The sequence below is a fragment of the Fringilla coelebs genome, assembly GCF_963513975.1.
Source record: "Fringilla coelebs genome assembly, chromosome: 4".
Lineage (NCBI taxonomy): Eukaryota > Metazoa > Chordata > Aves > Passeriformes > Fringillidae > Fringilla > Fringilla coelebs.
This window is the reverse complement of record NC_140032.1, coordinates 42,739,086-42,759,562: the sequence shown is the minus strand read 5'-3', so window position 1 is coordinate 42,759,562 and position 20,477 is coordinate 42,739,086. Positions and strand designations below refer to the sequence as shown.

Sequence of the window (20,477 nt, the reverse complement as noted above, 5' to 3'; positions counted from 1 at the left end):
GAAAGGGCAGAGGCTGTAATTCTTTTCCAAATGTACCCTGGTACTCCACCCGACATTTCACTTCCATTCGTGAGCAGAATAACCAAATGCTTCTGTGCAAATTCCAAATAGGCACCTTCTTTCTCCACATATACTCGTCTGCTCCTCTTAATTCCAAGAAGTCTTGTCCTCCTGAGCAGCCAGCTCATCTTTTGCAGCCACTCCTTCATGATGCTCTTCTTTGCCATTCAGTCTGTCTTCTCACCTGCGTGCCTGAGCTGTGAACAGTTTACAAAACAATCCGAGCTAGAAGTAATTCAGTGCAACATAGTTGGTTCAAACCTGCTGTCTTTACTACCTACAGGACAGTGTTAGCCTGAGATTACTTCTGGCACACAGCTTGCCTGCTTGACATAAATATCGTGTCTTTTCTGCAGTTGGTGGGTCACTTCTGGTGGCTGTGCTGGTGGTTTGTATTTAGTAATTTAGGATACAGTGATGGAAGCGTGCTTGAAGTGGCTTTGAGCTCCAGCTCCTGTTCTAGGTAGAGCTGCGGAAGATATGCCAAGCACATTGTGTCAGGAGCAGTGGAGAACTATTGCCAGCTCAGCTTCAAGCCAAGGCAGGCAGGTTTCATGTTTAACATGTCAGGCTATTTTGGTAGTCCCTCTGGTGCGGCTGACAGTCCCTGCTGGATTTCAGAGCTTCCTGTAAAGACCAGCACAGCATCTCGTGGAGGGGGAGCGTTGTCTGTCCTTGCTTAAAGTGCAACCTAGAGTGCAAACTCCACAGAGCAGTGTGTCAAAATGGAGCAAGTCTCACATCCTCTTGGGCTGATGAGGTTAGACTGAAGATACACAACATTTGAAAGGAAACTTGGGCAGAGCTAGGAATTTCAAACAGGTTTATCTTTCTTTTTTAAGGTTGCACACAGAGTAGCATGTGCCTGCTCGATCAAACAGGATTTGATGTATGGAAATGGCTAGTCTCTGGCTGTCTATAGAGTTGTTCCCTTCCTATTTTCTGTTGAAAGAAATCAGACTTATTTCCACTGCCTTTTAATGGGAAACCAAATTTGAAATATACACCCTGGTAGCAAAATAAAAAAAAAAATTAGCAAGAAAACTTGTCTGTGCTTGTTGTTACTGTTAATAGTAGTATTCACATGGCCCGGGAGTTGTTGTAGTTTTCTAATTTTTTTTACACATAAACATTCCCCTCAGAAATTTATAATCTGAACTTGTTTCCTGTTTTCCTTGTAATGCTTCAGAAACTCACAGGACAAATTAATATTTTCAGAGATTTCAGAATGCAGTTAGAGGACAATTTTTTTTTTCCTAGAAGGTTTAGTCTAGGGTGAAATTTAGTCCTGGAACATCAATAAATCATGTCAGTAATATTAATAAGAATATGCACTTCATTATTTTTTTTTGTTACATATGGCTTCTTGATGTGTTCTTGCGTGTCAGCTACAGCTGCAATTCTGGAAATAGCTAGCTATGTATTTTTTATAAGCCCTATTTCATAGAAGGTGACTAGTAAATTGGATGAACTTTTAGTGTTCTATTAAAGCCAAAGAGAATAGCCCAGTCATTAATGTTGCTCCCAGAACATGGAGATAGCATTCATTATCATTTACAAGAAACCTTTGAAGTAATATTTGCTACCAGTAAAAGCAAATAAGAAAAAAGGATATTCATCTCAGCAGAGCTGAACATTTAAGTTCACAATATTCTTTTCATAGGATGACACTGTTACAACACTACTGGCTTTAAAAGGACATTTCTAAATCAACAGCTATTTTTAAATGGAAACACTATAGCTCAATGTAAGCCAAGAAGGTTCTGTTCCCCAAGACCTCTTCTGGGGATCCATCCAGCTCCAAAGAGCGGTGATCTGGTGATCATGACTCTCCTGGGTTGGGGAGTTTGTGTAAAGAGGGTTGCATCACTGGCCAGCACTACAAACACCAGGGCACCGAGCAAACAGTCGTTCCTCAAAACACACACCACCTCTGCCAGTAAGTGCCTTTTTAGTAAAAAATGCTGTACACAGGGGTGTCCTGGAACACCAACAGGTCCATGGAGTGTTACTGCAGTTTCTAGCAGACGTGCTGTGGCATCACCACCACGTTAGTTCTGGGAACATATTATTGCAGTTTCTAGCAGACATGCTGTGGTATCACCACCACATTGGCTCTGGTTCTCATTTTAACCACGTGAATTAGAGGAAGGAGTATGAAGGAAGAGAGGTTGTTCTGTTTTTGAAGAGAGCGCTTCTTTGATACCATTTTTAGAAGAAATTTAAGCTATAGTTTTGCTTCTTCATAAGGCTTTATTCAATCCTTATAAAGTGGCAGCCTGACTGTAATGGTTGTGAGCAAGGGAGTAAAATCACATCTCATAACCAAGATGCTAATGGAGATTAACTTCTGCTGCCAAAATGCTTTCCTATATGCGTGTATGTTTGCCAGGATAGACTCCTCTGTATGCCAGTCCAAATGTGGACCGCTTTTGTTGATAAAAGTCCCCAGGCACAACCTCTGCAGTGCAGACAAGGCCCTTTCTCACCAGATGGACAGTCCCACGATCCCTGCCCTGAGGCATCTGGTCATTTGGCGCGAAGCCGCCGGCCCGCTGGAGTGTGACATACACGTGTTGCTCATGGAGAGTCCTCATGGAGACACCACCACCCAACTCTCCAGGGGAAGCCAATGAAAGGTACTGGAGCAATGAAAGGTACTGGGAGGGTCAAAGGCTGAGTTTCAAAGGGGAAATCCCATCTGAAGGCAGAACAAGCCTGGGGGTTTCCCATGATGGGGCTCTGCAGTTGGCTTGGTGGCTCCTGCACCAACCCTGCTCATCCCGTCTCCAACACCCTCTGCATAAACACAACCAGGGCTCTCCATCAGGAGCTAAAGAGATGTTAATGCCTGAAGGAGGACACCATAAATTACTGCTGATCATTTCAAATCAGATTTAGCACAAATATCACTTTATATTATTAATATTTAATTAAGATTTTTGTGAACTGAGCTGGGATAATTTGGGTTTCTAGCTCAGGAATAGTGAGACCTAATTTTAGTTCCGCTGTACCACAGGCTACTTGTAAGCCCTGGGCAAAGGTTTAAGATAACTCTGCCCCTTCCATCTGTAAGATGAGGGTGGCTGAACTTCCCTCAGAAGTACATGGAGGGAAAACTGTATTAAAAGTTAGGATATTCCCAAAATCAATGATAACATCTTGGCTAGCATCCATAAGTGGAAATAACTTGTTGATGATGTCAGTTTTGGCCTTAGAGAGATTTCTTAAGGTCAGTAGGGAGAAGTTTGTCTTCTTCCAAATCTCATAGAGTTGGTGATGTCCTCATGCAGGAGATCCAATTCAATGGAGTTTCAGCTCCTTGAGCCATGGCTGATTTGGGGCCAAACTGTTTAATAATTAAACCAGTCAGGTTAAACAGTTTTCATATTTTGTGAATCTCCATAGTTTACTAGAATTCTAACAACAGCACAAATAGAGGAAAAAGCCAAAACCAATTTAGCTGTTCTTAACTTTGCTTCCCGTAAAATCCTCCCCTCCATCAAGTTAGTCTTTGAAATGGAAGCTCAGACCAGAGTTTGCTTCCCTTCATTGGTTCAGACATTGACATGAATGACTACACAAAAGTGTGCTAGCTCCCATTTTAATTTAATTTAATTCAGTACATTATGGTCATTTATAATGCCAGAGAAAATCCCAGGATATAAACACAATGAAATGTTAAAACTCTGCTAATATGAGAGCAGTGATATGCAACATGTAAAACATTAGAAATTATATTTGAGTATTTCACTATGATTTAAAGTAATTTCATGCTGTATTCTCCTAAAAGATTATTGAAAACATTCAAATAATGCTTGAAAGATGTAATTTTTGTATTAAAAAAGGAAACCAGCAAATTAATATGTGAAATTGAATTATTTTAGTTTATTTACAATATCACAAGGCTATATTAATGGAATTACATTGGCTTATGCTTACAGTATTAATCTAATCTTTAATAAATCAAAACATTGCTTTTACTCAAAATTATTAATGTAATGAATACAATATACCTTTTTTTTCACTTTTATGTTAAAAGACCAAAAGATTTGCATACCTATCAGGCACTATCAAACTATTTAGAAAAATGCAGAAATCTGTATGATGTGAGTTGTTTTCACATTTAATATTATATTTCTGAAACATTCACATTTTCAGCAGGGAAAAAAAAAAAGGAGCCATCACATGACATCTAATAATTTTTTTTTCTTTGGCCATTCACTTTTCCAGCTGCTTTAAAAAACTTGTGATTTTTGAGAAAATGATAACCTTGTGTAATCTGAGCAGGAGGTGCTTTTAGGGATCTGAACATGTATTTGATGCCAGCATCAACAGAGGTCTCTGGGACATATAGATAAGAGATTTCCAGAGGAATTGCTCAACAACTGATGTATTCAGGCACAGAGTGAAGAGTTGAATATTAACAGAGAAACTCTGATTGCTCAGAAGGGTTGACCCTATCACTGTGAAGCTGGAAATTAGTGCTGCTGCATATATAAAAGAACAGAGGTGACCTCTCCCTGTCAGAGCTGATGAAAAGAGAAGATCACTGAGCTGCTCAAGCAAGCCAGCACCATGAAACTGCTCCTGCTGTTCCTGCTCTGTGTTTCCTCCGTTCAGTCCCAGGGCTTTACTGACTATGACAACGAGGTTGTAATACTGATATTGATTAATAATTAGTTATTAATAATAATTTAATTTAATTGCATGTGTGACTTCCTCAGCTTATGCGAGTTAGTTAAATTAGAAGCTGTGGGAAAAGATAATCCAGTGCATATTCTTTTTCTGATTGAATTGGTCAAAAAATTAACTTTATATATGTAACTCTTATTTTCTGAGTTTGGAGATATTATCTTCCTATTTCTTTTTCTGTAGGGAATGAAGAATGTTTGATGGTAAGATTAGTTATTTAGCTAAATTTATTTAAGGATACTAATTTAGCAATGATGACATATGATGTTACAGACAATTAGTATTAGGTATAAAGGAGTAGAAGTGTGTTATACATCATATCCTGTCTCAAAGACAGTAAAATCTTTTCTGCAGAGTCAGTAGACATTAAAAAAAACCTGAAACTAAACAAACTACCAGTTCATACAGCTTAACGCTGGAAATTAAAAGGTAACAATTGCAAAACAGAAGGAAAAGCAATGAGAATCAATATAAAATAATGGTTTAATATATATTTTTGTTTAAGTAAAATATTTCAGTGGGAAACACAATTTAGAATTTTGGTGCACTTTTTTATTGTTTGAAAATCCCTGTAAAAATTGAATTGGTCAGACTTTCTAACAATCTGAGCACTTGTGTCTGCACATTGACTACTGATAACACTAATGTGTTTAATAATTTTCAGCAATTTTGTGTTTTGTATGCTGTTTATTTTTGAAACTACTTGAAGCCTCTGATGCTGGATCCCTTGAAATGTTTGTTATTTGGAGCTAAGTCTCAGTGGGATTGGAAATGACTGTAGGTTTTGATTCAGTAGTTCAAACAACTATTAATTCAAATGGTTTTGTTTGAAAAAATGCTTAGGGACCAGGCCTGTTTTCCTTGCTCATCCTCTTATGCTTTGCTGTTTCTGGCAGACAAGGGGAATGTATGCATCAGAGAGCTCTACAAACCTACTCTGAGAGATGTTATTAAATGGTTTTCCTGACTTCACCAGTTAACAGCTGGTATGTGGCTCGGGACCTGATGCTGTATTTGACTGTGGCCTGATTTCTGAGACCTTGCATATATTCCTGTAGCCCAAAAAAAAACCTGGGATACTGAAAATGTGCTGCTGAATACACTTCTTAGCCCCAACAATGTATAATTACTTTTTTTTTTTTTGTAGCCTACTTCTTCAAGTTTCATGGTGCTTAGTAGCTCTGAACTATGCAAGATTTATTCCTTGGTCAAAATTGGCTATTGAAATATTATTTTACTGTGCTTTGAAGACTTTTTAGTTTATATATATCTAGGTATGGAGAGTGTGACCAGTCTTACAAGGGAGGAGATGGCAATGACTTTTACATAATGTCAGTATAACATTTCCATTATGGCTTTTTCATTCCATTCCCTGGTTTTCCTTACTGTTTAAAATACTAAAGAGCGCTGAACGGATGCCTCCACCCTGTGCAGCCCGTTTTGCAGTAGCAGTCCCAGATTCAGAGAGTTTTGTCTCCCCTTGGCTGTGCAGGATGAGAGCACCGTCCCCGCTGTATTGAGTAACCCTCGCGGCCACCGACCCCTGAACAAAAAGGAAACGGCGCCCGCGCTCCGTCCCGTGGCACCTCCTCCGAGCGGGGGCGGGTACGGGGCCCGGCCCCCGAAAAGGGGGAAGACGGGGGAGAAGGAGGAGCGGACCGTGTATCCTGAAGCCGGAGGCTGTCAGCGTCCGCTGGACGAGCTGGTGAGTGTCTGGCTGTTGAGGCAGCTGGTGACATACCGTCCTTTCCTTCTAGTGCGCCCAACACGGGAGTTTCCCTTACCCAATAAAGGACGGTCATTCATTTAAAGCAGTCCAGCTTCGCTTTGCTTGGGTTTGCTAGGACTGCATTCAGAAGGGTGATGTGTCAGAGTCCATGGGATTAGTGGCAGAGTCAGCCTACGGCAAAGATGGGGTGGATGAGAGTTCAGGAAATGAAGTATCTGTGGGTTAGCCTGTGCCTTCCGCCTGGTTTTGCACAGGTAACTATTCAGGACGGGAAAAACCTCTGCAGAAGTCCTGGATTCACTTTCAGACAATCTTAAGGAACCCTACGGACCTAAAAAACCCCATCCTCCCATGTCTTTCTTAAAATTAGTTTCAAAATGAAGTTCTACTCTATCTCAGTCAGTGCTGCAGCTCTTACTACATGCAGGCATGCTTGATGCCCAGCACGTCCCTTGCTGCCTTGCAGCAGCCTATCACACTGTCTCTGCCATGATCCCTGCTGAAAATGCAAGCTGTAGTAAAGCTGAGAGGCATCTTAGTGACTGAGCACAAGTTTAAGTGTGGAGGTTCCCAACAAATAAAGTTTTTTAAAGCTTATCTAGGTGCTTAAATACCTGTTCTCCCATTACAAACTCTTCGCTGTGTTCAAAGGTATGGCTGTTCACTGATGAGACTAGGACTTTACTTTTATTCACAGCCCTTTTTCCTTCTTTTAAGGGAGTGCTGTGTCCGACTGGATGTGAGCTGCGAACTCTACTGCTAAAACAGGAAAAATCAGTGAAACCAGTTATTAGTGATCTAGAAGTTAAAGTGAACACTCTTTCGGACACCTCCTCAACTTTCTACAAATATGTGTCCATTCTAGATGATAAATTGATAAAGAGGCAAAAACAAAGAAAAGGTATGCTACTTCTATGAACTACTAGTGTAAATGGTATTGAAATTTTATTGCCATTCCTACAGTTACTTTTTAGTGGGACTTCTTAAAAAAATTAAAAATACCATGGACTATCTAACAAAGCAGGATTCTGTGAGTGTAACCTCTTAAATCTTAAAAAACATCCTTTGAGAGGCGAAGGAATGGATTTCATGCTAAGGCAAGATTCATATGAGGCCTTTAAATGTACATCATTCACGTGTTCTCCTTACCTGTTTTCCTGTGTCCATCCAATCCATTTATGACCAGCCTCTGGATTGGCACCACGGCTCTCCAGGAAAAAGGGAATTACTGCTTTTTGGCAGAGTAAAGCACCACTGATAAACCTATTAGCTAGCAAAGAAACAACAGTACACATGTACCACTTCCCTGAGAGTATCTGCATAGTTTTTGCATACTGTAGAAAAGCAAGCAAAAGAAATGCCTGTGCTGCTTTCCTTCCTAGTGGCATCTCAAATTGTACTTATAAACTGCTCTTCATCATTTCCTAACTGGGAAATATGTTGAAAACTAATCTGCTTTTCATCTCTTTGCTCTTCTAGACAATGATGATTTAGTCTCTCAGTACAACACAGAAGTGGAATTGCAGTATAGTTATATAAAGGATAATCTGGACAATAACATCCCATCTAGCCTCAGGGTTCTTCGTGCAGTTGTGGATACTTTACATAAAAAGATACAGAAACTGGAAAATGCCATTGCAACCCAGGTGGACTACTGCCGTTCCCCATGTACTGTTTCCTGCAATATTCCTGTGGTTTCAGGCAAAGGTACTCATTCAACTCAAATGACATCTTTTCTCCAATTTATGTCACTGTGCAAATTGATAGATGCATCTGAAGCCTGTACAATTGGTTAGCATATTAGGAAAGATGGAAATCTTCGATGAAAAAAAAAATCTTTTCTGGATCACTATACGGGTCAGACCAAAGATCCTCCTATCCAATATCAGTCTTCATAAGTGACCAGTTGGATTTTAAAGAAATATGTGCTTCAAGGCCTTTGTAAGGTGGAAGTGATACTTTTGTGACTATCATAGTTGTACTCTTGATATTTTCACTCAAGCTTCTTTCAAAAGCTTGTTTAGTTCAAGAAGTCATTGATGCATGTGTTGCATCACTTAGTTTGAAATTTCAGAAATTCCTCTTTGGAAAAGCTGCACAGTGCAGTATTCTTTCTTCCATGATTCTTTCACTTGATGTATTACAGAAATCAAAATGAAAGTGAAATATTATCTGTAGCTATTTAAAAATGTTCCCATATAACAGCAAACCAAAAGATAAGAAAACTGTTCAAGATCACAGATCTTTCAGTAATAGTCTCTGCTTTATTCTTGCAGAATGTGAGGATATCATCAGAAAGGGAGGCGAGACATCCGAAATGTACCTCATCCAGCCAGATCCTTTCGTCAAGCCATACAGAGTGTACTGTGACATGGAAACAGACAATGGAGGTTAGTGTGAAATAACTATGTTCTCATAATATTAATTTATCAATGCTACCAAAAATCAAATTAGTAATTTGCATTTTATATAAAGACATATGAAATTTTACCTTTTGGAATTACTTGATAATTAAATCTGATTGACTCATTCAGGGAAGTCTTGTTGAGGTCATCTGCTGATGCAGAAAAGGATACTTCCATAGTGAAACTGCACATAAATTGTGTATGTATCTTACTATGACCATCATGGGTGGTGCATAGGTGGGCAGACAAGCACAGCCTTGTTCATTTCTTACCCTGTCACTTGAAAAAAGACCAGAGCTGTCCTTCAAGTTCTGCTTTTTCCACTTTTCCTTATGAAGCAAGGTTCTACTTAAGTGTGAGCAAAAGCAGCAAAGCTGAGCTCAAAAGCAGTGAAAGGACCTGCTGCAAGGAAGCCATATGCTCCTCTGCTCCTGAGGTGAAGTTAAAAGGGCTGTATCTTAATGTCAGATGCTTCTTTTTTACTGGTAATTTAATCTAAATACTCTTGCTTCTGCAGGCTGGACTTTGATTCAGAACCGCCAGGATGGCAGTGTTAATTTCGGAAGAGTATGGGATCAATATAAGAAAGGATTTGGAAATGTTGCAAAGAGTGGAGGGAAGAACTACTGTGATACACCAGGTAAAACACCAAGGACAAAATGCAAAGAGCTGTTCTTACTGAAACCATTTTCTCCTATTTTTTGAAGCTCTTAGATTTTTTAAAATTTACTAATCCACTCCAGCAGACCTATAGGCAAATAATAAAGTTGCCTTGAAGTGTATTGTGAAGTCTGTTTCACAGAGCTCTCACTTGTTGCTTCTCAGGTGAATATTGGCTTGGAAATGACAAGATCAGCCAGCTTACCAAAATAGGGCCCACTGAAGTTCTAATTGAAATGGAGGACTGGAATGGTGATAAAGTATCAGCTCATTATGGAGGTTTCACCATAAATAATGAAGGAAACAAGTATCAGCTTTCAGTTAGTAACTACAAAGGCACTGCAGGCAATGCACTGATGGAAGGAGCTTCCCAATTGCATGGAGAAAACAGGACAATGACAATTCACAATGGCATGTACTTCAGTACTTATGACAGAGACAATGATGGATGGTATGTACTTGCACTAGACATTTAAAATAAAAATAGAGCTGAATATATAATATTTCTGTAATTTGCCATTAGTTTTCACAGCATTTTGTAGCATGTCAAAATATGTTATGTCCCTGCAAGTTACCAGCTAAATGTCTATGGAGTTCTCTTGGCATAGCCAAGGACAGGTAAAACTATATGTTAGGTTAGTGACAGTGACAATCCACAACCAAATAGGAAGCAAGCATGCAGCATGCTGAATGACTTACCAGCAAAATCTGGATGCAGTATATTCATAGTCAATTTGTTTAGAGACTGACAGCAGCAGTGCTGAGGACACTAAGCAAGAATATTGCTACTTACTCCAGTAAAATATAATGGATCCTGAAGAAAAAGGCAGGTAGCACATCCCTTAAAATAGCAATGCCCTGCTTACTCAGAAGACAGGAGCTCAGTTGTAACAGTACACAATAGAGCACTGTATCTCTAATCTTTACTTAATACCTGATTACATATTCGTGAAGAAAGGAATTGTTTAGGTTGGGGAAGACATACATTTCTCATTGCTTTCCATCTTTAAATTTTATTGATATTGTAATTATCATTATGAACTGCAAATAACCACAGTTATCAAGCAGTAAACTAAAGTGATATTCCCAAGAAGGTGCAATTAAAATTTGATTTGTTTTTCTTAGCTGCTTTACCTTCTGAGTGCACTGTGTAGCACACTCTTGTGATGGTTAATCCTTTATAGAATGATCAGAGAGGACTTAAATTGTTTATAATGGTTTGAAAATTTCCGTACACTGGCAGGTATATGTACTCTGTTGATCTGTTAGCCTATATTACAGATGTCACTCTCAATGCCTTTTTTTTTCCCCTCATCAGGTTAACTCTAGATCCGAGAAAACAGTGCTCCAAACAAGATGGTGGTGGATGGTGGTACAACCGCTGCCACTCAGCCAACCCCAATGGCAGATACTACTGGGGAGGGACCTACAGCTGGGACATGGCAAAGCATGGGACAGATGATGGTGTCGTATGGATGAACTGGAAAGGGTCATGGTATTCAATGAAGAAGATGAGCATGAAAATCCGGCCATACTTTCCACATTAAACATTATCAAAATGTATAGAATCAAGGGGTTTCTTTTAGTGTTTGTACATGGTTGTCTTTTCAGCATGGTGCTCAGTCTTATCTTTACATATGAGAACCCAATCTGTATGTACAACCGTATTGTGACCTAAAGTGAAAAGCTGTGTCAAATATAAATCTAAATCTGTCCAATGAAAATAACTCACCAGTGTATTTTTCCCATTTTTCATTTGTGCGTAAGACAGAATTAACTATTACAGAATAACACTGATAAAATAAAACCAACTTGTTTCACTCTTTTACAAAGGTCTTTTGTATCTTTTTTAAAGAGGGGGAGGATTATTTCTAAGTGTTTCTAAAAACTAATGAAATCTTAAAACTAATCTTCATATTATTCTTAAGTGTTCATGCATAATCTGGGGAGAAGGAAATACATTCCACTAAGAGGTAGTTATCTTCTTTTGTATTATAAAAGTAACAGTAGCCACCTGTGTAACAAGTTGAGATGGAATAAAAGTGAAAAGAGTATTGAACAAATGAGTAGGTCACTGGCCCCTTGGCTCCATTCCTGTTGCTGGATAAAATATGTCCTCTTCTGGGACCTGGTCACGTACTTGCTTTCACACATATGTGCTTTCACACAACCCCTATCATGGGACTGGAGTAATTAATGTCTCCAGTCACAGAGTAGTGGAGGTAGAGTATTTCATCAAACCTAGTAGCTCCCTTGAGCAAAGACAAGACTGCCCAACCCTGGCAGACAGGATGAACATCTCTAAAGGGCTCTGCCTTCTTCCACAAAGGAAGGGACCCAGATCACTGGGGGTGGGTGGATTCCCACCTGAAAGCTTTAGTGTTTATTTAATCTGTGAAGCCCAGGAGGACAAGAAGACATAGTGGTGGCTTCTCACTAGAGAAGCACATGGATGTTCAGCATCCACACAGGCAGGTTTCCACTGGGGCTAAGGAACAAAAGCTTAATGTGCAAGTGGAAACCTGTTTTCCAAAAGCACAGACCCCCTCCTCACACATGAGTGTAAAGATGTCTTTGCTCTTCAGCAATCTTTCTGAAAAGATTAGACAGTGGCTGTATTTGAGAAGCACTGAAAAAAAGGATGAGTGAGCTGCTTTACCAGTATTTGATGATCTTGTTAAATGGTATGCAACACGTCAGTGAGATTAGAGGCAAGGAAGTTTGCTCATGCCTCTTTCTAGAAGCACAGAAATATTACTCAGTGTAAATACTTGTATAATTTTATGCCATAAAGTATAAAGGTAAATACAATGTGGTCTGTAATTGTGTGACCAATATAACTGATATTCCATGCAGCCAGCTTTTTTCTAGAAGATCCTTACCACACACTGTCAGCAAGCTGCTTTAAACCCCTTACCCTTAGAAGAATTCTCGTTTGGCATATGTGCTGAGAAACATTCAGGTAGGTAGTTCTTCATCTTGCTTGTTCTGGTTGGTCATAACCTTTTAGCGGTTGCTTGAAAATAATAGCCTGTTTTGGGAGCTCCATTTTGATGAGTTATCATGGAGTTTTCTTATTTTGAAGCTACTAGTATGCATGGTAAGCTATCTAGGATTCATCAATGGGATGGCAGGTCTATGTCCATATTTATAAAATCAAAGCTTAGGAGATTCTTACAAGTCGGTCCTAAAATGCATTCATTCTCTATCAGAGTGTACTCCATGTTGGGTGTGTGACAAAAGTGAGAACCCACACCACCCTTGGCTCTGTCTGAGAGCTGACTCCCACTGCTGTTGTGCTCCCCTTGAAATGGAAATGAGAGTGTGTGTTGAACTTTGAGAGTCCATGTCAGTGGAGGCAGGATTTCATTGTGAACATACTTCTAAATATTTTTACTTCTTTAACATCCCTAAAGCAAAGTAAATAATTAGATTTTTTTTTGCCTCTAGTCAATGTGTGAGCTTCCAAAGACATGGACAAAGTTCATATCAAAAGGGCTTTTAAAACAATATTTCCTTGTCACTTAAAAATAAAATCAAAAAAGTCTTGTTGACAATTAATATTTTTTTTATTTTTTAATCTCCAAATGTGCTCAGTTGCCTTCAAATTCACAGGGTAAAGGTTCATCATACATACATATATAAAAAAATCTTTTCAACTTGTAGTCATAACACGCATTAAAGGCCTGTCTTTTTACAGGGTTTCTATGGGCCTGATTTTCATTCTCACAGTTTTCAGGGAATAATCAGAGGCTTTAAATGGCAGCCAGACTACGCCATTTTCGATCTCGTAGGGGACATTGTACCTGGGGTCGTAGTGGCCGCCCGGGTAGTAAATGCCATTGAGGTTGGCAGCCTGGCAGCTGTTGTACCACCAGCCCCCCCCGTACATCTCGGCACAGTTCTCCTCCCAGTGGTCCTGGTCCCGGTCAAAGGTGCTGAACTTCATCTGGGCATGGGACGTGTACTCAGTGCCCTCTTCCAGCCAGCCAGCCACCAGGGCGTCCCCGGCGGTGCCCTCGTAGGAGGACACGGCCAGGGTGTACCCTTCAGCTTCAGACCCTACCTGCACGAGATACTCTGCAAACACAGCATTCCCCTCCCAGTCCTCTAACTCTACCCGAAGCACAGTATCATTCTGAGTCAGCAAGTGTAGGTTTTCATTGCCCAGCCAAAACTCTCCTCGCCCCCTGCCATCCACGCTGCCGAAACCTTTCTTGTAGTCTTGCCAGGTGCGGTTAAAATTCACTGATCCATCCATTCTTTGTTGGACCAATAGCCATCCTCCCAAAGTGGTCTCTTGGTCGCAATAAACTGACAAAACCTTATTGGATCCCGCTGGCTTGATTTTGAAAATGCCACTTTTGGCACCAGAAGTGTGTTTCTGGCGGATATCATCACAGTCTAAAAAAAAAAGTTGATCTGGTTTGACAGAAGTTATCAGCAAAATTTAATAAAAGGTTCAGAGGAATCCAAATACCAATAGCTCAGAGGAAAATTGTTAAACACGTCTTGGACTATGCTAGGTATAGTAACAGGCAACATTAGAAAGAATTCAGGAAAGAAAGCTTTACATATTTCTTAAATTGTGAATTGTCTATGTAGTACCCGAGTATTAATGAAATATTTTCTCTTTTGTTTCTGAGGTGGTAACAAACAGACACAGTGCTTGCATTTAATCATCGCACTGTTGTACTACAGTATCTAAAATCAATGTGTCAGTTTGGTTATGGATGGAGTTTGGCTCCATTACCTCAATAACTACCTTTCCCAGTGCTGGGTGTCCTTCGCTTCCCTCCTGATGGTCTGAAGCTGCGTGCCTGAAAGTCTGGGGTATCCTCTGCACTCTGATCATGTTCCAACCCACCTAGCTGCTCACTTATTTCACGGGTCTTTACTGATTTGGTTTCAAAAGTAGAGCCTCCCTTCTTGAAACTAGAAGAGCTGGTCGCTACAGTCTTGGAGTGACTTGCACTGTCAGATGGGAATCCAGATGGCTGAAGTCTTCCAAAGTCATCTTCCTCCTCCTCTCCTAAATCTCCAAATTTGTCTTTTACCCCATAAGCTCCTGTACCTACGTGGCTACTGCCCGTGCGTTTGCTGGTTGTGAAGCTGCTAGATCCACTAACGTGCTTAGTAGCAGTGGATGAAGAGTCAGGGGTAAAAAAAGACTCTAGCTCAGGGAATACAGTCTCTAGCTTGTGCAAGCCATCTGCACCACTAAAATGGTAGGTGCTCCCTTCCCCTCCAACATTTCCGGGTAAATAGGCGCAGTTTGAGCCATCAGAAGAGACTGTTTTCTCAACTACTTCTTCTCTAGGGCCATCAGACCCGGAGACAACTTTTCTGGTGATAGTTTTGGTGCATCTACGAACAGCAGAGGTTTTGTCTTCCAGACTAAGGGTATCTCTCCCATGAGTAGGAATAACTAATTTGCTGGGGTATGGAGATTCATCCCCCCTTGCTTCTTCCGTGTGATACGAGCTGTCGCCTCGGGAGGGTTTTGCGTCTGTTTCTGGTCTTTCTAATACCACTTCCATCTGCTTGATGTCATTGATTATGTTCAAAGCTTCCATTTCTGGGAGAGGCTTATTCTTAAAATGATCAGGAACATTAGAGTCCTTAAGTGGCCTCATTTTCAGTGTGCTCAAGGGGGCTGTTTGAAGCTCTGGGTGCGAGTCGATAGAATTGGCTTGGACAAGCTGCTTCTGGATGTTGTTGTAGCTTTCTTTGTCCACCATGTAATTAAAACTTCTAGCACAGGTTCCTTTGCAAGATCGTATCTTAATATCAATGTCCACCTACATAACCAGAGAGAAGTAATTTGGTTAGGGAGCTTTCTCAAGCAAGGATATCTTCTACTGAACAGGGGAAAGATGAGAGCTGCCCTAGTACCTCCCACCTACAGCTGAGAGGGGAAGATTCTGTCATGGGGTTACCATTGCTTTCTCAAATGATCCAAATGATGGATTTCTGTTCTAGGAATCAAAATGAGCCTTTGAGCAAAACCACTGTTTTTGCCATGACTTTTCCTCGCATTACCATTAGAAGAACTGGCTGCAACCTGGGAACACAGATTCTCATTCCAACCCTAGCTGTGGGCAGCAGTGGCAGCACTGGGGATTGACAGAGCATGTCCCCTTTCTGATCGCTCAGCAACTCCTTACAGGAGGAGAAGCGCCTCATACAGGAGGAGTTTTCATCAGAGGGAGCATCCTTGTGGCCTGAGAGAGAAGCAGCAGATGGGACTAGAAACTCACAGAACTCCTGCTGGTTTCTACAGAGCAAAAGTAGAAAATCAGGATGGATAGGTAGCAACTCATGGGAATTTGTGAGAACTCATGGGAAACTGTGAGAGTTGTAGCATGTTTTCTTCCAGCTGGAGCACTGCTCACCATAATGGACAGATCCCCTTTCTGTGGCTAAGCACTGGAGAGAATGGGAAAGGCACAGCAGACACCCACCTCTAAGCGCTTCATCTCCAGCACTTGCTCCTGGATGCTGCTCTGCAGAGCTTTAATTCTGTTCACTTGAGTGACAACTCTCTGCTTTAATGTCACAATTCTCCGTCTCAGTTCTCCTGACAGGCGATTGTAAGTCTCATCAAGCTCTGAAACAAAAATGCCTCACAGTCAGCTATGCCTATGTGCTTTTCTTTCCTAAATATGTATCATATTTTAAAATATGTAATTAAACACATAATTGAGAATATATATATTTCTCATAGTACTGAGCAGATTAAATTAATTTTTGCTAACTAGTTAAGAGTCTGTTAATATGATTGTTCTGTTTCCTGATACTAATATCCAGTGCAGCCTGTACTTTCACTACATGTGGCTTATTCACAAAAAAGCAGTAATTCAGTAATGGATAATAAAACTGTTCACAAGATACTCACCCTGAGCACTGTCTAGTTTTGGTTTTAGTGCATTTACAGTTTCCACAATTATCTGATTGGACTTCTTATAGCTGTTTTGATTATCTGAGAGCAGTTTCTTGACTTTTTCTATTCTTTTACCAAACTCCTGGTCCTTTTCTTCAATCAGTCCTTGCATTCTGCATCCTGATGGACATTTGGCACCCTAGAATTGAAAGAGGGAAATAACTGTGCTAAAATCCTCAAGAGTAAACATCTTGTACAATGGAATCTGCGAAGCACATACTCAGAAACCTGCTGTAACTGTGGGGTGTGGAACAAGTAAACCTTTAGTTTCCCCTCTCCTCTGTTCCTCACGGGTGAGATTTTTTTGTAGATACATATATATGCCCTAGGGGTCTGCTGTAAGAAGTCTGTCATCCAGTTTGACAGAGGATGTTAGAGGCTAGCATTTTTAAGCAAAGTTTTCCTCAGAAAAGCTTAATGTTCTGACAGACTTAAGCTCTTTGCCAAGAAGTTATCAAATAAATGTAGCATAGAAAAGGTATCAAATAAATGTAGCATAGAAAAGGACTGAGATGCAAGAGGCAAGAAAGAGAGAAATTAATAGTTTATATACAAAAAAATCTGGTCAATTATTATGAAACGTTTACTGAGCATCTTGTAATTTGACTTCCTAAAAATTAACTAGTGAGCGATTGTGAGTATGTGATTTCTAGCTGCTTCTTTTCTTTTTCTCACAATTCTCTTTCTGGTGCCTTTATTTTATGAACTCCAAAAGTGGCAATACCAAAATTCTGAAAAGAAACAGTTCTTATGTTTTTCTGTGGTGAGCCTTTGTTTATTTATTTATTTCCAGACTTACTTCCTCTTCTCATTCATCACCACTGCAAACTTCTCCCTGTTGATTTTGTCTTCATTTTTCCCTTTTTTCCTTTGTTTCCCACAAGAGACCCGTGCAGGCTGCCCCAACCTGAAGTGTCACCTCGGCCCTAATGCTGAACCCCGTGGCACCTGATGTAGTGATCCAGCTGCTGATCCAGCTGCTGATCCAGCTGCTGATGCAGCTGAGGCCCCCTTCCCCCAGTGTCAGTGGCTCACCCAGTCGTCATCGGCACAGAAGGGCCAGCTCTTCTCAGACTGGCAGCTGGACGGGGACTTGTGCTCCACAATCCTGGGACCACGCACTCCTGCACCCCCCTCCTCAAAGGCAGTCTTTCCATCTTGTGCCTGCCAGGAGGAAAAAGGGGGAAAGTAAAACCAAGGTTCAGTGAACAGCTGTCAAGGAAGCAGAAAGACAAAGCTGGTGTCCTCACACAGCTGGTGGGTGGCAGTCGCAGCCATCTGGTAAGCATCACACCCAACAGTGCAAGGATTTTATTCCAACGTTTCTTGTAAGATGTTATGTTGTTTTTTTTGTCAGAATAAAGCTTTACATCTCTTAAAATTAATGCTTTCATGTAGAGAGCTAGTGATGCTCAGGATGTAGTTTGATAATATTATTCCACATAAATATTTTGTCTTGTGTGTAAATACAAAATTAACTTGAAATTAGACTGAAACTGGAAAAATAAAAATAAATACTTAAAAAATACTATTCCCATTAGCTGCAGTGCTCTAAAATTCTCATTGTCACTTTACCACCTTCAGTCTACACAAAAGTAGCTTACAGATGTATTAATTTTTCCACTAGGGTTTCTGATTTTAATCACAGTTGCTAACTGGAAGCTTGTAACAGGGTTTTGCCTGACAAAAAGAGCAAGAAAGCTACTAACACAATTTAAAAAACAATTTCAGTGATGGATGGATTTCACTGTGTTAATGGAAAGAAGAAAAATAAGTACACTGAGGTTTTCTTCAAACCTGAGAAGAAAAAGTTATATACAAACTAATTCCAGGCCAAAACACATAAAGATTCCTGCAGTGTTATCACTTAGTAAAAGACCAATTTTTTTTTCCTTTTTTTTTTCTTTAAAGAAAGCTGTGTTTAAGATGTAATTAGGTCTGATTGGAATCCTCTGTGCACCTTTTGTGCTTTTCAAACATTATAATTAATGCTTGAAAATATTAATGACTACTTCTTATTATGATTGAGGATTAATTCTGAAGCTGAGAAAGTGATCCTAATTCTAATCTCCAGGGTCAGAACTACTCTTAGGAACTGGAATGTTTTTATTAAAATCAGCAGATTCAAATTCATTAGTTTGATTAATTAATGATTTGATCTGGCCCAAGTGCCTCCTAAAAGTAGCACATATATCAAAAATGCCCTCTAGGCATTGACAACTCCAACATGACTGCATCTGTTTTGTCCCAGCTGCTTCATATAATTTCTGTCATTTGTTAAAACAGACACTTTACTTAAAAAAAAAAACCCAAACAAACAGTCACAAAGAAAAATGTAAAGAATATAACATAAGATTATGGACTGAGTCCTCAATGGAAAAAAATAAAGGTTATATTAGCACAGTTGTAAATCAAGTTAATCTCCTTCCTTTTCAAAAATTTGATTCTTACTTAGCCGTAGTTTAAGCTGATGTTGCTGCTACAAGAATCCCTGTTTTTAAATGTGTCTTTCATAATAAAGGTATTGTGTGTCATTTGCAGGTAGAAGATCCTGCTGAAATACTGTCCAAAGGAAAGCACAATTCATCCCAATAAACATGAAAATCCTGAATGGCTGCAGCTACTAGCATCCAGCCAGTTATGTTAAAGACTTAGAGCATCACCTATGAATGTCTGAATTCATGTAAATGGATTTGCTTGGCTGCTCTTGGAGCCTGGCAGATTCAGCAAAACTGAGTTAAGCAAAACTATAGAGTGCTAGATACTCCAAAAGTGGTGACCAAACTTCATCAGTGAAGCGGTTACACTAAGCTGCTGCATATGTGTGTGCACTGAATTTTACAAGCTAGGTGATAGACAAAATTTATCTACCTCATGAATGAACATTAAATAAATGCTTACTATTCAAAGCAGAAAGATACAAAAAGAATCAAGTAAGCAATTTCATACCCAGGCTATGCTGAGGCACAGGAGCACACAGAGGATCCTCACAGGTATCATCTTCAGGAGAAGAGCAAGAACTCTGACTGAAAGGATGCTTTTTGCCAGTCTTTTGGTGCAATTTAAACCTGAATGCAAAGCTGAGATTAATCATTATGCTCCCTTCTGTTTGTAGAAAAAACACACCACATGCCCCCCTCCCCTTTCAGTGATTACTTAAGGCCTCTTGCACAAGTTTCTGGAGTTATTTGCTCCAGATAAGTTTGTTCAATGCCAACATGCGGGCAACACCAAGAATTCCAGGAAAAAATCCTGTCTAAAACTGTTTCTTGTAACTGGACAGTCAACCAAGATGTATGTCAGAACTAGTGGGATCCAGCAGTGCTTACCTGCTGGAAAACACACACTCAGTGTGATGGGCATTTGGCAACATAAACAAAGAGCTGATATTTGAAAAAGGAAGTCATTGCTTTGCTTCCATGTTGGTGTTGAACAAAATATACTGAGGTCCATGGAGAATCTCCCAGTTAAACTCAAAAAAGCTCAGTTTTTAACTCTACAATAGACACAAAAGTCTAGTGAAAAATCATGAGCTTGTGACCTTCATGCTCAGGAGCACAGGAATTGCAGGTGCAATCTTTGTGGGTTCTCCTTGGGCATACAGTCATGGACTGTGCTTTACCATGGGATCAGATATGATATTTCTTCCTCTGAACCCCTTCTGCCTCACACTGAGCATGGGGATGGTGCTCCACAGGCAAGCATCTGCCCAGAGCTGTACACTCTTGTCATTGTAGGGTGATGCTCAGCAGACTGCTTAAAGCTTCAAAGATGTTCCTATTGTATATTACATTCATTCCCTGGCCATGACTTTCCCCTTTTCACAGTTGTAGAAACCAGGTGAGAAGGTTAAGTCAAAAAGTAGCTATTAATTAAGGTTAAGTCAAAAAGTAGCTATTAATTTTTGGGATCCATTTTGATATCCTGAAGCCTTCAGAGCACACCCCAAGTGCAAATCCTATTGCTGGCAGCTGCCTCTCTGTGC

General features: G+C 40.1%; 2 protein-coding genes across 2 annotated transcripts; one reads left to right on the top strand and one right to left on the bottom strand.

The window, feature by feature from the left end:
• Window positions 1-4,602: 4,602 nt before the first annotated feature.
• Window positions 4,603-11,374, top strand: FGB (fibrinogen beta chain). The gene is made up of 8 exons (XM_084204463.1): window positions 4,603-4,713; window positions 6,248-6,460; window positions 7,202-7,385; window positions 7,964-8,191; window positions 8,761-8,874; window positions 9,407-9,529; window positions 9,715-10,000; window positions 10,868-11,374. The coding sequence occupies exons 1-8, from the start codon at window positions 4,639-4,641 to the stop codon at window positions 11,094-11,096; spliced, it is 1,452 nt and encodes a 483-aa protein (XP_084060589.1). The 5' UTR covers window positions 4,603-4,638; the 3' UTR covers window positions 11,097-11,374.
• A 1,746-nt stretch (window positions 11,375-13,120) lies between these two features.
• On the bottom strand, window positions 13,121-19,513 carry FGA (fibrinogen alpha chain). Its single transcript, XM_084204776.1, has 6 exons — window positions 19,442-19,513; window positions 17,528-17,656; window positions 16,448-16,631; window positions 16,014-16,159; window positions 14,315-15,350; window positions 13,121-13,953 (listed from the first exon to the last, which is right to left on the bottom strand). The coding sequence occupies exons 1-6, from the start codon at window positions 19,490-19,492 to the stop codon at window positions 13,244-13,246; spliced, it is 2,256 nt and encodes a 751-aa protein (XP_084060902.1). The 5' UTR covers window positions 19,493-19,513; the 3' UTR covers window positions 13,121-13,243.
• Window positions 19,514-20,477: the final 964 nt, after the last annotated feature.